This window comes from Primulina eburnea, chromosome 7 (genome assembly GCF_022965805.1).
Source record: "Primulina eburnea isolate SZY01 chromosome 7, ASM2296580v1, whole genome shotgun sequence".
In the NCBI taxonomy this organism is placed as follows: Eukaryota; Viridiplantae; Streptophyta; class Magnoliopsida; order Lamiales; family Gesneriaceae; genus Primulina; species Primulina eburnea.
The window spans coordinates 10,254,599-10,267,554 of NC_133107.1; the positions used below are offsets into that span (position 1 = coordinate 10,254,599).

General features: G+C 42.5%; 2 protein-coding genes across 2 annotated transcripts; both read left to right on the forward strand.

Moving 5' to 3' along the window:
• The first annotated feature begins 1,041 nt into the window (after positions 1–1,041).
• On the forward strand, positions 1,042–5,619 carry LOC140837212 (SUPPRESSOR OF GAMMA RESPONSE 1). The gene is made up of 6 exons (XM_073203287.1): positions 1,042–1,201; positions 2,552–2,693; positions 3,354–3,540; positions 3,649–4,136; positions 4,627–5,211; positions 5,297–5,619. The coding sequence occupies exons 1-6, from the start codon at positions 1,194–1,196 to the stop codon at positions 5,363–5,365; spliced, it is 1,479 nt and encodes a 492-aa protein (XP_073059388.1). The 5' UTR covers positions 1,042–1,193; the 3' UTR covers positions 5,366–5,619.
• Positions 5,620–9,273: 3,654 nt separating this feature from the next.
• LOC140835682 (uncharacterized) lies at positions 9,274–9,951 on the forward strand. The gene has a single exon (XM_073201082.1). The coding sequence runs from the start codon at positions 9,274–9,276 to the stop codon at positions 9,949–9,951; it is 678 nt and encodes a 225-aa protein (XP_073057183.1).
• Positions 9,952–12,956: the final 3,005 nt, after the last annotated feature.

A 12,956-nucleotide genomic window follows, 5' to 3' on the forward strand; every position in this document is an offset into this window, starting at 1 on the left:
CTCATCTATCTCTATCACTCTCTCAAATTTTCGAAGTATATATCTATATATATTTTCATCTTTACTTTTCAAAATTTTCATTTTTTGGCTGATTGTTCATTTAATAATTTTTTATTTTAATATCATATGAAATTTTGAATTCTGGAATTTATTTTGTGATTCTTAATTTATGATTTATAAAAATTAATGTAATATTCAATAATAATAAAAGATGATCCTAAAAAATGTCGTTTAATTCTTAATAATTGAATAGCCTCGCAAGAACCATGATTTTTTAAATTATTTTTAGCATTTTCAATTAAAATGTAAGCTACGATATTTTTATACAAAATTATATCCACATAATGATAAATAATATTCGTTTCACATATATATTTTCAATTCAAAAACAATGTTAAGGATTAATCAATTGATGTATTTTAAAAAATTTACAAACATGCATACAAACCCAGAGATATATACACATATAAGTATTAAATGATTTAACTTTTAAATAAGTAACCTTATTAATTAATATAAATATTGAAAAATTATTTCAAACTGAATATGTTATATATGTCAATTAATTATTGGTTCAAAGAAATTAATAAAAAATAATATGTTATAATTAAGTACAAGGTAAAAACTTGTGTGAGACGGTCTCACGGGTCATATTCGTGAGATGGATCTCTTATTTGGGTTACCAATTAAAAAGTATTATTTTTTATGCTAAGAGTATTACTTTTTATTGTGAATATGGGTAGGGTTGACCCGTCTCACAGATTATGATCCGTGAGACGGTCTCACATGTACAAAATTTATAAAATCTTATTAAAAAAATCACAAAAGTCTATAAAAATCTTGCAAAAAAATCTACATGATCCACATAGATCTGTTTATAAATTTATTAGATTCTGTAAAAGTCAATAAAAATCTATCATTTGAAAAACTTATTAAAAATTATTAAAACTCTGGATTGAATATACATCCATGGAATGAAATCGTTCAGCAACTTTACACCTTATTCCCTTACTATATTTTTACTGTTCCTCTCCAGGAGCCAAACAGAGCATTAAACGCGCTTTCGAGTTTCCAAATAAATCGCTACAGTAAAACCCAAAAAATCAATTTTTCCGAGAATCTAGACTGCACTTTCGTATCAATCATTTTGCTCTGGTGGAGGCCGAAGGACGGATTGGAATAAAGCTCTTCCTATGGCTGGGTAATCTCTTTGATCCCTTTTTCTGTTTTGTATGTGCCCACATTTGAGTGGAGTCTTTTTCAGGAGAATCATTGCTTGATAGATGCGATAGTAGGCATATTTTCTTTGTTTATGCTTGATTCTTGTGGTTAAGTTTCATCGCGATTCTTACAGTGGGTTCCCTTTTGCCGCGTTATACTAAATTCACCATTTTGTTGTTGAAATTCTTTTGACCAACTGTTTGCGTGAAGTTTCGATTTTTGTTGACGTTAGTTGAAACTTGAAGTCAATACTGCGTTGGGTTCTTATTTAGTGACAAAGGGAGTTGTTTCGCATTTTGGTTTGGTTGTTTTGTTTTGTTTTGATGGGGTGAAGTGCTTTGATCGTTGGTAAATTTATTATATTTATTTCTGACATAAATGATGATTTTGTAGTATTCAAAATGCCTGCGTTTTCGTTATAGTATGATTATTTCCCGAGGGAAAGTGGACTTTCAAAGTGTGGAGTTGACTGTCAGATTTACATGTCTTCAGCATCGTGGAGATATGCGTTTGTGTAGTTTAATTAAAGAACTGATGATGTTGTAGTTAAATTTTGCTGAGAATTGTTTTTACAATGTCCACGACGGGTTTCATACCAATACAATCTCTATAAACTGTTATCTGAAAAAAATTTATTTGGTTTTTATTTTAGACTAGTTAGAAGATTTTATGGCCTAACATTTTTTTATAGAGAAGGGAAACATTTTAAATCCTGTAAATGGTTAAATATTTGAATGTTTGCGAAAATATGGTCAGACTACTGTTTTTTTCTTACATTATTTGCATCTGCGAGTGATTAGAGTTATTGCCATGATCAGGAGGACTGTGTTTTTCCGGTCAACGGGGATTGTTTACTTTCTGGTTTTTGGAATTCCAGGTGCTCAATTATCAATATTTAATTGAGGAATTTTTTTTCTGGGTAATTGAAAGGGAATACTATTTGAATTGGCATGAAGATTAAAATGCGAACTGATAAAGTTGAAGAGTCAGTAGGCATGGTAATATTTTATAAATACCTCTCTTGGAAATAAAATTTACATTAGTGAAAGGAGGTGCATCATCTGTAGATTTCTGTAAAAGGAAACAGGAGCATTCAATTTGGGAATGAGGGACTGTCTTCCAGTAAACTGTATTACTGTATTAGTGTGATAGAATCCTTTGTTTAAGATTATTGTGTTCTTTCAATGACCACTGAGTAAGATTTACATCTTGCTCTTGCTGTTTGGTATCACATCAAGAGTCAAGACTATACAATGTGTAGAAGCCATCTTCTTGATCATGCTGGTTCTTGGAGAAGTTCTTGATTTCTTACCTTTTGCGTATCTTGCAGGCCATCATGGTTGGTTGATCCCAACAGAATTGCCACTAAAATTAGGAGTGCATCCAGTAAGTGTGATCCACTAAAAGTCAGCTGGAGTAGCAATCCAACAAAATCTTGTCCAAACTGCCAATTTACGATCGACAATAGCGATGTATGACTCGAAACTCCCTATTATGTCTTTCCTCTTTATTTGTATACTAATGTCTCTAGGATTATTTTCATGAAATACACGATTTGCGATGGAGTACATGTATCTCTTGTTTGATAATATGGCTTCTTCTGGATGAACGCATTTACAGATCACTTGAGTGCCATTCTTGTGTATGCTTTCTCATGGAGGATAAAGGCTCTCCAGCCTCTCCCTCCCCATGTAGACTCTACTCAACGAGAAAGTAATTGAAAAACTTGTAGTCACATCATATTTAAAATTCTTAATTGTTTTATGGATTGACTATACCCTTAAAATCTGGCCAGTTTTGTTGTTGCCCATAAAAACAATCCGATGTTGAATATGTCATTTGGATATACCTTTTCTGGACTCTGTTCTTTATAGTTAATGATTGGTGCAAGTTCGTTTTTAAATGAAATTTAACTGCAGGACTTCACTGGAGATGAACGCTATTGTTTTTAAATGAAATTTAGACTATTCAGATTTGACTGGCATTTATAACATTTGTGATTCATCTTTCTATGTGAATAAAAGAACAGGAATGCTCAAATCTTTGGTCCTTCTATGTATAGCAATATTATATTAGCCATTAAAATGGACGAGTAAGAGTAGTGACCGAGTCATCATTCATTTCTTATGTAGGTTGCTCATGAGTGGCCAGGATTACCCAGTGGTGTAAAATTTGATCCATCTGACCAAGAAATAATGTGGCACTTACTCGCGAAAGTTGGTGTCCATAATATGAAACCTCATCCTTTCATCGATGAATTTATTCCTACTGTCGAAGAAGATGATGGAATTTGTTATACGCACCCTCAAAATTTACCTGGTAACACTACATTCCATCGTTCTCCATCTGTTTCTTGATTTTCTTTTCCCTTAGTCTTAGCATGTTTTTTTTAGCCATAATCGCTTCAAAATATTATGGCACTTTCAGGTGTGAAACAAGATGGAAGAGTTTCACACTTTTTTCACCTAGCGATCAAAGCTTACAATACTGGAACACGAAAGCGTCGGAAAATACATGGCGATGATCTAGGAGATGTTCGTTGGCATAAGACTGGCCGCACAAAGCCTGTTTTCTTGGATGGCGTACAAAAAGGATGCAAGAAGATTATGGTTCTGTATATAAGCCCAGTTCGAGGTGGAAAGGCAGAGAAGACGAATTGGGTGATGCATCAATATCACCTCGGGACAGGGGAAGATGAAAGAGAGGGCGAGTATGTTATCTCGAAAGTGTTTTACCAGCAGCCACAAGGCAAGCAGAGCGAGAAAATCGAAGAAGATATTTCCGAAGGTATTGAAGCCATGATTACTAAAGTGGATCCTGTTACACCCAAGTCGGTGACTCCTGAACCTCCTTGTACTGAAAGTAGACTCTCTAGCCTTGAGCCCGAACAGGAGTCTACGCTTCATGTAGCACAGGTAAGTCTGACTTTCTATCATGGCCATAACTATTTTTTTGCATTACTGGCTATTTTGTGAAGCATGGGAGTTTACTTTGGTGTATTGTTAATATAGATGCCATTATGTATCTTCCTTTAGGAAATGCTATACTTCGAAATCAAGTTGTTGAATTTTTGGATTTTTTTCTCCATTGTCATCCTCAATCTATATTATCTGTCAGCAGTTGATTTTTCCTATTAAATACATCAAATGGTTATCATTATATTGAAAGCTGTAGATCCTAAATCATTCAACTGTTCAAACACCACATTTTGATGGGTGTACCACGAAGACTGCCTCATAAAACAATCAGGCAATCGTTGCTCCCATTGTATCTTACCTCTAAAAACATGATAAATTCATTTGTGTTGGTTGGAGCACAACTTGGTCGAGATGATCTCTCTCATGTCTATTAATTCATTTGTCCATCTGCGCTTTTCTCTCATTTTCAACTTCTGTTTTGTTATAGTTATATGGGGCTCACATGCTTGAAGAAGAGGAAAGTTCTGAGCCTTCCAGTGAACAAATTCACAATAATATGGAGATTCAAACTGATCAACTAGGGAACGAGGATGATGAGGCAGCTGCTGAAGACAAATGGTGGGAAAATGAGTCGCAGTTTTTGCTTAGCTCTCAGCAACTGGTAGAAGGGCTATCATTGTGCGACGAACTTCTGCGAAGCCAATCCCCTGATAGGGATGAAATTGCAGATGTCCAAGCACAGAATAACAAGCCCCGTCTTTCTGATTATGCTCGTCTAGGGCCTGAGCATTTGAAGAGGGATCTAGAGGCATGCCAAGTGTTGGTTCCTGATCCTGCTAACATAGAGCTTGACAGGCCTCCCAATTTCCGGTTGAGCCAACCATTGGTTCATGATCCTGCTAACATAGAGCTTGAGACGCCTCCTGATTTCCGGTTGAGCCAACTTTTGGTTTCTGATCCTGCTAACATAGAGCTTGAGACGCCTCCTGATTTCCGGTTGAGCCAACTTTTGGTTCCTGATCCTGCTAACATAGAGCTTGAGACACCTCCTGATTTCCGGTTGAGCCAACTTGTAAGTTTTTCGCCATCTTCTCAAGAGTTCTTCCTTAATGCAGCTCACTTTCATAGTTCATGTTGTAATTCGAAGACTTGTGCAGGAGTTCGAATCACAGGACAGTTATGTTGCGTGGGGCGGAAGCATAAGAGGAGGCAAGACAATCAATTAGAACTTGAACTGAACACTGTCATCAAAGAAATGGTAGTCACCACCTTTTGTGAAGCTTTTGACTTGCTAAACGAACGTATTTGTAGTGAATGATGTCTCGTTCTGTTGCAACTGCTGCTTGAACAATTCTCGGGGTATCATTTAAACTTATTCTGCATGAAACTGGTAATCAGTTGCACCAGGTGTGGTTCTCATTTTGGGTGCTCTATCAACTGGATTGACATTTCTGCAGTTGGTTGTGTATATTATCTGATATTTTGCGTTGCCTTCCTTTAACACACAACATGCTTATCATCGTAAACCCTATATTTTCTTGTTTATCTGACAATAATATTTCATCCTTGTTGAAATCCAACTTTATTCACTTTTCTTCTCTACTTTTCTCCTAATCACATTCCCCAAGAAATGGCCGCCACCCTCCTATATGAATAAAAGAATAAAACCAAGGCAACTAAATACATACCAAAAATGAAAAAACCCTCAAATTTCCTAACCTAAAATTTTCAAACAAGGGACTTAATGTTCTACAACCGTCGGTAGGATGGTTTGTCATCCCTTTCGACCCTCGCGTTGATCTGATCCGAATACAAAATCGGTGTTAGGACAATTTGTAATTTAATTATAATTAGGCTCGACACATGCACAAACTCAAATTTGGAACACATGAATCACTTGTCTACATCTTTGCAACTCGGAAGATTAAAAGCCAAAAATATTATTCAAAAATCGTACTATCTCATATATACTTTCCTGTTGGAAACTTAATTTCGATAGTTTGACAAACTAAGAGATTAATTTATTGGACTAATTGATCACGAACTGACAGTTGCCTAACTGAAGATTAATGCGCAGTTTATTAAAAGCAACTTGTAGAGCCCAAATTCAGTACACATAAAACCTATGTATTTATTTAATTGTTAAATCATTTATTTAGGTTTAAAATGACATCTGGCGATGCATTATTTATGAACTATAATTATTTTAAATTATTTATGTTTATGTGATGCACAATAAAATATTTTCTCGAGTTGTATGTTTCAGGCGATTATTCGTTGCGGAATCGAGGAAAAAACCGGCGACGATTTTTCGCAATTATAATACTGTATTTTATTTTAAGTTAGGATTGAAGCATTTGAAACGATTTATTTCATTTTTAGCATTTTAAAAGCCTAATTAATTTATTAGGTGATTTTAAGATTTTAAAACTTTTAAAGTTTAGTCATTGTGCATTTTATTCTGTTAATTAGGGAATTTTGTAAAAGTAGAGGGGATTAACTTTTAATTAACATTTTAATTATCATTAAGCAATTTAAAAACTCCTAATTATAACACACACACACGTTATCACTCAAACTCACACACACCCCCACATTTTCACACAACACATATACGATTTGCACACACATATATTTCCTCCCATTTCATTTCATCTTTTTGAAGAGAAAACTTAGGGTTCTTAAGCAAAACAGCCACCCCCTTCCCTCTGTAATTTCCAGCAAGTTTCCGTCACTTTTCTTCAAGAAAATCGGTCCACGATCGTCCCGGATCAACCCTCGCTTCTTTCCCGCTTCGGTATCGTCGTTTCGGTAACTTTAAAAAATCAAAAGCCAAGTATTTTCTTTCGTTTATGCATTGATCTCGTCATAGTAATTGTTTTTATATTTATGATGCGTAAAAATCCATGTATATTTGATGCCCCCAAGGGAACCCGGGCCCGGGTATAGACCCTGACCCGGGAGGTTCTCGAACTCGGGTAAGATCAGAACGGGGAGAAGATACCGAAGTACAATTACCTAAAGTGAGCCGGTGTGAAAAAAGGATCCCGGATCTTCAGACGCCCGGCGAGTTGTGCACTCAATTGTCAGAAGAATTCCCAATGAACCACTTGGCGAGCCACCGCCCGAGGAGTAATCAGCCAATACCCGGGGTAAAAACTTCCCGGTCCGAGAAGTACCTCAGAGGCACCCAGGTGGGAAACACCCGGGAAAGAGACACATTCTCTTCCTGATCACCACGTCTTCCGGACATCGCGGAGCCCATTCTCCCACGTTCCATGACCAGGTCAACTCTTAGTACGTGGCCCACTACTTTGCAACGTGGCCCATGACCCCGAATCATGGACCACCATCCGAACTTTGCGGGCAAGTTATCTACCAGCTTCATCTATAAATACCCTCCGTTGGTATTTCAGGAAGGGGGGTCTTTTCTCTTTTCTTACTCACAAGCACTCACGAACACTCTTATTTTCTCTCCCAGTTTTCCTTTGCGTGCATTACTGACTTGAGCGTCGGAGTGGATACGCCGGAATAACTTCCGGCGCCTCCCTAACGTTCTGTGATTTCAGGATTACTACGCAAGTCATCCCGGTCGTTACCCTTCAGGTGACAAGGAACTCAACTGGCCCGGATTACTAGCAACTTACACTGAAAAATATTCAATCGCACGTACATCCACGCATCCGACTTGGCAAATTGCACACCCGGCTACTACCCGATTTGCCCGGTTGACATCATTGGCGCCGTCTGTGGGAAACTGTAGCTCGAGACGTAGATATGGTTTCCACTCGCAAAACTACTGGGAACAATTCTGGTCCTCAGAACCCTGAGGGGTGTAAGGGACCTCAAGAAAATCCATTATCCAGTCACGTCCCCGAGGAGCTGGCACAATTAATAGCTGCCGCTGTCCAAAAAGCCTCGATGAAAGGGTCCCACCCGAATCTAGCCAACCAAGGGACAATGAGGCGATGAGAGAATCTCCTCTCGAGAAAGAAAAAGACAGAGAAGAAAGTTCTCAGACGTTTTCCAAAGCTCCTACCCTCACCGTGGCCCAGGAGCTGAAGGATCTAAGAAAGAAGGTGAAAGAATTGGAGGCCAGGGCCGGGTCTTCTCATATGATAACCCCGGTCAGTTCCCGGGGATGCCCTTTCTCCCCGGAGATTGTAAGCGAGCCCCTCCCTGCTCACTTCAAGACCACCAGTATCCGGGAATATGATGGAAACTCAGACCCCGAGGAGCACCTCGCCCGGTTTGAAAATATGGCGATGCTACACTGTTACCCTGACAAGATCAAATGCAAGGTATTCCTCACCACCTTGGTGGATTCTGCCCAGAGGTGGTTTGAGAAGTTGGAGCCCCGGAGCATCCAATCTTTTGAAGGTTTCAGGGACACCTTTGTACATCACTTTAGCAGCAGTAAGAAGTACAAAAAGACTGCCTTCAGCCTGTTCGAAATAAAGCAGTCAGGCGATGAATCTCTCCGGGCGTACATTCGCCGGTTCAACAAAGCATCCCTGGAAGTGCCGGCTTGTGCCCCTGAAACCAAAACTACAACATTCACTCAAGGGCTCAGGGAAGGGGATTTTTTCCGATCCCTGGTGAAGAAACAGCCTAGGGACTTTGAAGATCTGCTATCCCGGGCAGAGAAGTATATAAATATGGAGGAAGCACAGCGACAGAAAAGGGAGTCTACCCGCAAAGAAAGAAGCGACCGGGTGGGAAAAGCTGATGATAACACCCGAGGAAATAATCTCGGGCGTTTCTCTCGATACGCCCCCATGAAGCCGCACCGGGGTGAAGGAATCCATATTTGCGACAGTGAGAAGGGAGCCAAGTCATACCGGTCGCTTCAAAGCCTGCCACATACCACCAAGATGTGCTCCTATCACGGAGAATGCGCTCACAGCACAAGTGATTGCCGGAGAATGAAGCGGGCCCCTTCCCAGTCGGGCCCTGGTGATCAAGAGCAGTTAGCGAAGAAATCCCGGGGACCACCGTGGGTAAGTAGAGATGCCGGGTATAGGCCGGGGGATAAAGGCCCGGTCAGACAAGAGAGGAAGGATAACGCCGGTCAAACATCTCAATACCGGGAAAATAAAGACGGAGGAAGGTCACCGACCCTCGGGGTGATAAAATGATCTCGGGAGGATCGACAGATGGAGATTCCAACCGGGCCAGGAAAGCACACTCCCGGCATGAGAGTTTCGGAGTGGATGATGCAGTGAGGGTTGAGGGGCCGGTTATAAGTTTTGGCCCTCGGGATCTTCAAGGAGTCAGCCTCCCACACAATGACGCTTTGGTCATCCAGGCAAAAGTGGCGAATTACGATATTCGCCGGGTTTTCGTCGATTCTGGAAGCTCGGTGAACATTATTTTTCAGGAGGCCTTGGACCAGATGAATTTGGAGGATTATCAGTTGCGGCCAGTGGAAACAGCCTTATTCGGATTTGCTGGCCACACTGTCTATCCTCGAGGGGAAATCACTCTGCCCCTCACAATGGGAGCCGAGGAGCTCAGAAAGACTGTGATGACGGTTTTCACCGTGGTAAATGCCCCTACCTCTTATAATATCATTTTGGGCAGGCCAGCTATGAACGCCCTTCGGGCCGTGGCCTCGACTTACCACCAGAAGCTAAAGTTCCCGGTGGGGAACAGAATTGGAGAAGTAAGGAGAGATCAGCCATCCTCCCGCAAGTGCTATGCAGAAACTGTCAAGATCGAAAATAAAAGAGCCCGACGAGATGGAGAAAGCAGGAGGTCAGGGAAGGAGGAGGTGCATTCTATCCAACAGGCTGCACATGGTGGAAGATGATGAGCAGGAGGAAGTAGGCGTCTTACCTGGACAGCCCATGAAGACAACGAAAATAGCCCGAGATCTTGAGCCAGCCACCCGGGCTCAATTGCTACAATGCCTAGAGAAGAATGCGGACATCTTCGCATGGTCTTCATCAGAGTTGGTAGCGGTCTCCCCTCACGTGGCGGAACATCGGTTAAACATCATCCCGGGCTCCCGGGTGGTAAAACAGAGAAAGAGACACTTTGGTCCCGAAAAGGACAAGGTGATTGCTGGCCACGTGGAAGAGCTATTGAAAGCCGGACAGATCAGAGAGGTACAGTTTCCCACCTGGTTATCCAACGTAGTCTTGGTTCCCAAGTCAGCCGGCAAGTGGCGAATGTGTGTTGACTTCAGGGATCTGAATAAAGCTTGCCCAAAGGACTGCTACCCCCTGCCCCGGATTGATCAGCTGGTGGACTCGACATCAGGGTATGAGTTGTTATGTTTCATGGATGCATACCAGGGGTATCATCAAATCCCCCTGGCCCGGGAAGACCAGGAGAAAGTTAGCTTCATTACTTCGGGGGGGACTTTCTGCTATGTGGTCATGCCCTTTGGTTTGAAGAATGCCGGGGCCACATACCAAAGGTTGATGGACCGGATATTCGCCAAGCAGGCCGGGCGGAATATCGAAGTCTACGTAGATGATATCTTGGTAAAATCCCGGGCACACCCTGACTTCATCCCGGACCTCGAAGAGACCTTCTCCACTCTTCGGGAGTATGGGGTGAAGCTGAACCCGGCCAAATGCACATTTGGGGTCAAGAGTGGCAAGTTCCTCGGGTTCATGGTCACCAAAAGAGGAATTGAAGTCAATCCGGAGAAAGTTAGGTCTATCACTGAAATGACATCCCCTAAGTCAATCAAGGATGTGCAGAGACTCACGGGAAAAATCGCAGCCCTGTCACACTTCATTTCCCGATCTGCGCACCGGAGCTACCCTTTCTTTCAGGCTCTGAGAAGGGCCCAAAAATTTGGCTGGGATGAGAAATGTGAAAAAGCTTTCGGCGAATTGAAGAATCATCTAGCCGGGCTCCCTGTCCTTGAGAAGCCCGGGCCCGGGGAGAAGCTTTGGGTATACCTTTCTGCTACCGAATATGCTGTCAGCTCTGTGCTGGTCCGAGAAGAAGGCACCGACCAAAGGCCGGTCTATTATGTGAGTCATGCGCTTAAAGGGCCCGAGATCAGGTACACAGAGGTAGAGAAGGTGGCCCTTGCCCTGGTGACCACAGCACGGAAACTTCGCCCGTACTTCTTGTCCCATCCCATCACCGTGCTGACCAACACACCCCTCGGGAGAATCATGACTCAGCCCGAGATCTCGGGAAGGCTTGTAAAGTGGACTGTAGAATTGGGAGAATATGACATTGAGTACCAGCGCAGGAAAGCGATTAAGGCCCAGGCCTTGTCAGATTTTATCACGGAGACGATTGTCCCCGAGGCCGGTGGAATTTGGAGAATATTTGCAGACGGGGCTGCCTGCAAAGAGGGCAGTGGGGTGGGAGTTTTGCTGATATCACCCACCGAGGAGAAGATACAGTTGGCAGTAAGGTTGGACTTCCGGGCCTCTAACAATGAAGCAGAGTATGAGGCTGTTATCATTGGGATAAAAGCAGCCCGGAATGCGGGAGCTACCCGGATCCTTGTTTATACGGATTCATAGTTGGTGGCCCAACAGGTAAAAGGAGGGTACGAGGCCCGGGAGGAGAAGTTTGTGAAATACCTAGCCATCATCAAGGAATTATCAACTCACTTCACGGATTGGAGTATAGAGCAAATTCCCCGAGATAAAAATAGTGAAGTTGACGCCCTGGCAAAAATTGCAGCTTCCCTTTCTGAATATGGGGAACCGGGTATAGCTTGTCACACTAACCTGATATCTTCGGTTGAGACCGGGCCTCCTCAAGCCCGAGAAGATAATTGGACCACCTCCCTCTTGGACTACATCTCCCGATCACGTCTACCCGAGGATGTCAAGGAAGCTAGTCGAATCAAAAGGAGAGCGGCCCGGTTTGTTGTGATCTGCGACAGTTTATATCGGCGATCTTTCCAGGGTACCCTTCTCAAATGCATCTCGGGGGATGAGTCCATTTATGTCGTAAGGGAAATCCATGAGGGTTGCTGTGGAGATCATATTGGAGCAACCTCCCTAGCTAGGAAGGCTTTGCTTGCCGGGTTCTGGTGGCCTACTATGCAGGAAGATGCCGCCCGGGTAGTCCGCTCTTGCGAAGGATGCCAAAGGCATAGCAACATTAACCACCACCCGACTGCCCTGATTAAGCCCATCTGGGCATCTTGCCCTTTCGACCAGTGGGGCCTGGATATTGTGGGATCTTTTCCTGTAGCCCGAGCTCAGAAAAAATTCCTATTAGTAGGGATTGATTATTTCTCTAAGTGGGTAGAGGCAGAGCCCCTGGCTAAAATCACCGAGGAATGAAGTTCTTAAATTCCTGTGGAAAAATATTGTCTGCCGATTCGGGATACCCCGGAAGCTTATATCTGACAACGGCAGGCAATTCCAAGGAAATAAAGTCAGAGCTTGGTGCGAGGAGATGAAGATTACTCAGGCTTTTACCTCAGTTGCCTACCCACAAGCCAATGGACAGACCGAGGTAACCAACCGCACTATCGTCCAAGCTCTCAGAGCCCGGTTGTTTGGAGTGGGTAAGGATTGGGTAGAGGAGTTGCCCAGTGTTCTTTGGGCATACCAGACTACGCCTCGAACAGCTACCGGGGAAACACCGTTTAGCTTAGTATATGGCTCCGAAGCAGTGCTCCCAGCCGAGATCGGGCAAACTTCAGCCCGGGTAAACACATATCCGGAAAACAATGATAATGCCCAGGCCAGTGAACTTGATCTCATTGAAGAAAGGAGAGAGAGAGCGGCAATCAGAATGGAGGCCTATCGACGTCGGGTGATGAAAGCTTATAACCAGAGGGTCCGACACCGAGAATTCCAGATCGGAGACATGGTCCTCAAG

What these genes read in the sequence shown, in the direction of transcription:
- LOC140837212 (XM_073203287.1), top strand. An exon ending in TTACGATCGACAATAGCGAT is followed by an intron (nt 2,694 to 3,353) that starts GTATGACTCGAA and finishes TTTCTTATGTAG; the next exon opens with GTTGCTCATGAGTGGCCAGG. An exon ending in CTACGCTTCATGTAGCACAG is followed by an intron (nt 4,137 to 4,626) that starts GTAAGTCTGACT and finishes GTTTTGTTATAG; the next exon opens with TTATATGGGGCTCACATGCT.
- LOC140835682 (XM_073201082.1), top strand. Translation starts at nt 9,274, where the DNA reads ATGATCTCGGGAGGATCGACAGATGGAGATTCCAACCGGGCCAGGAAA.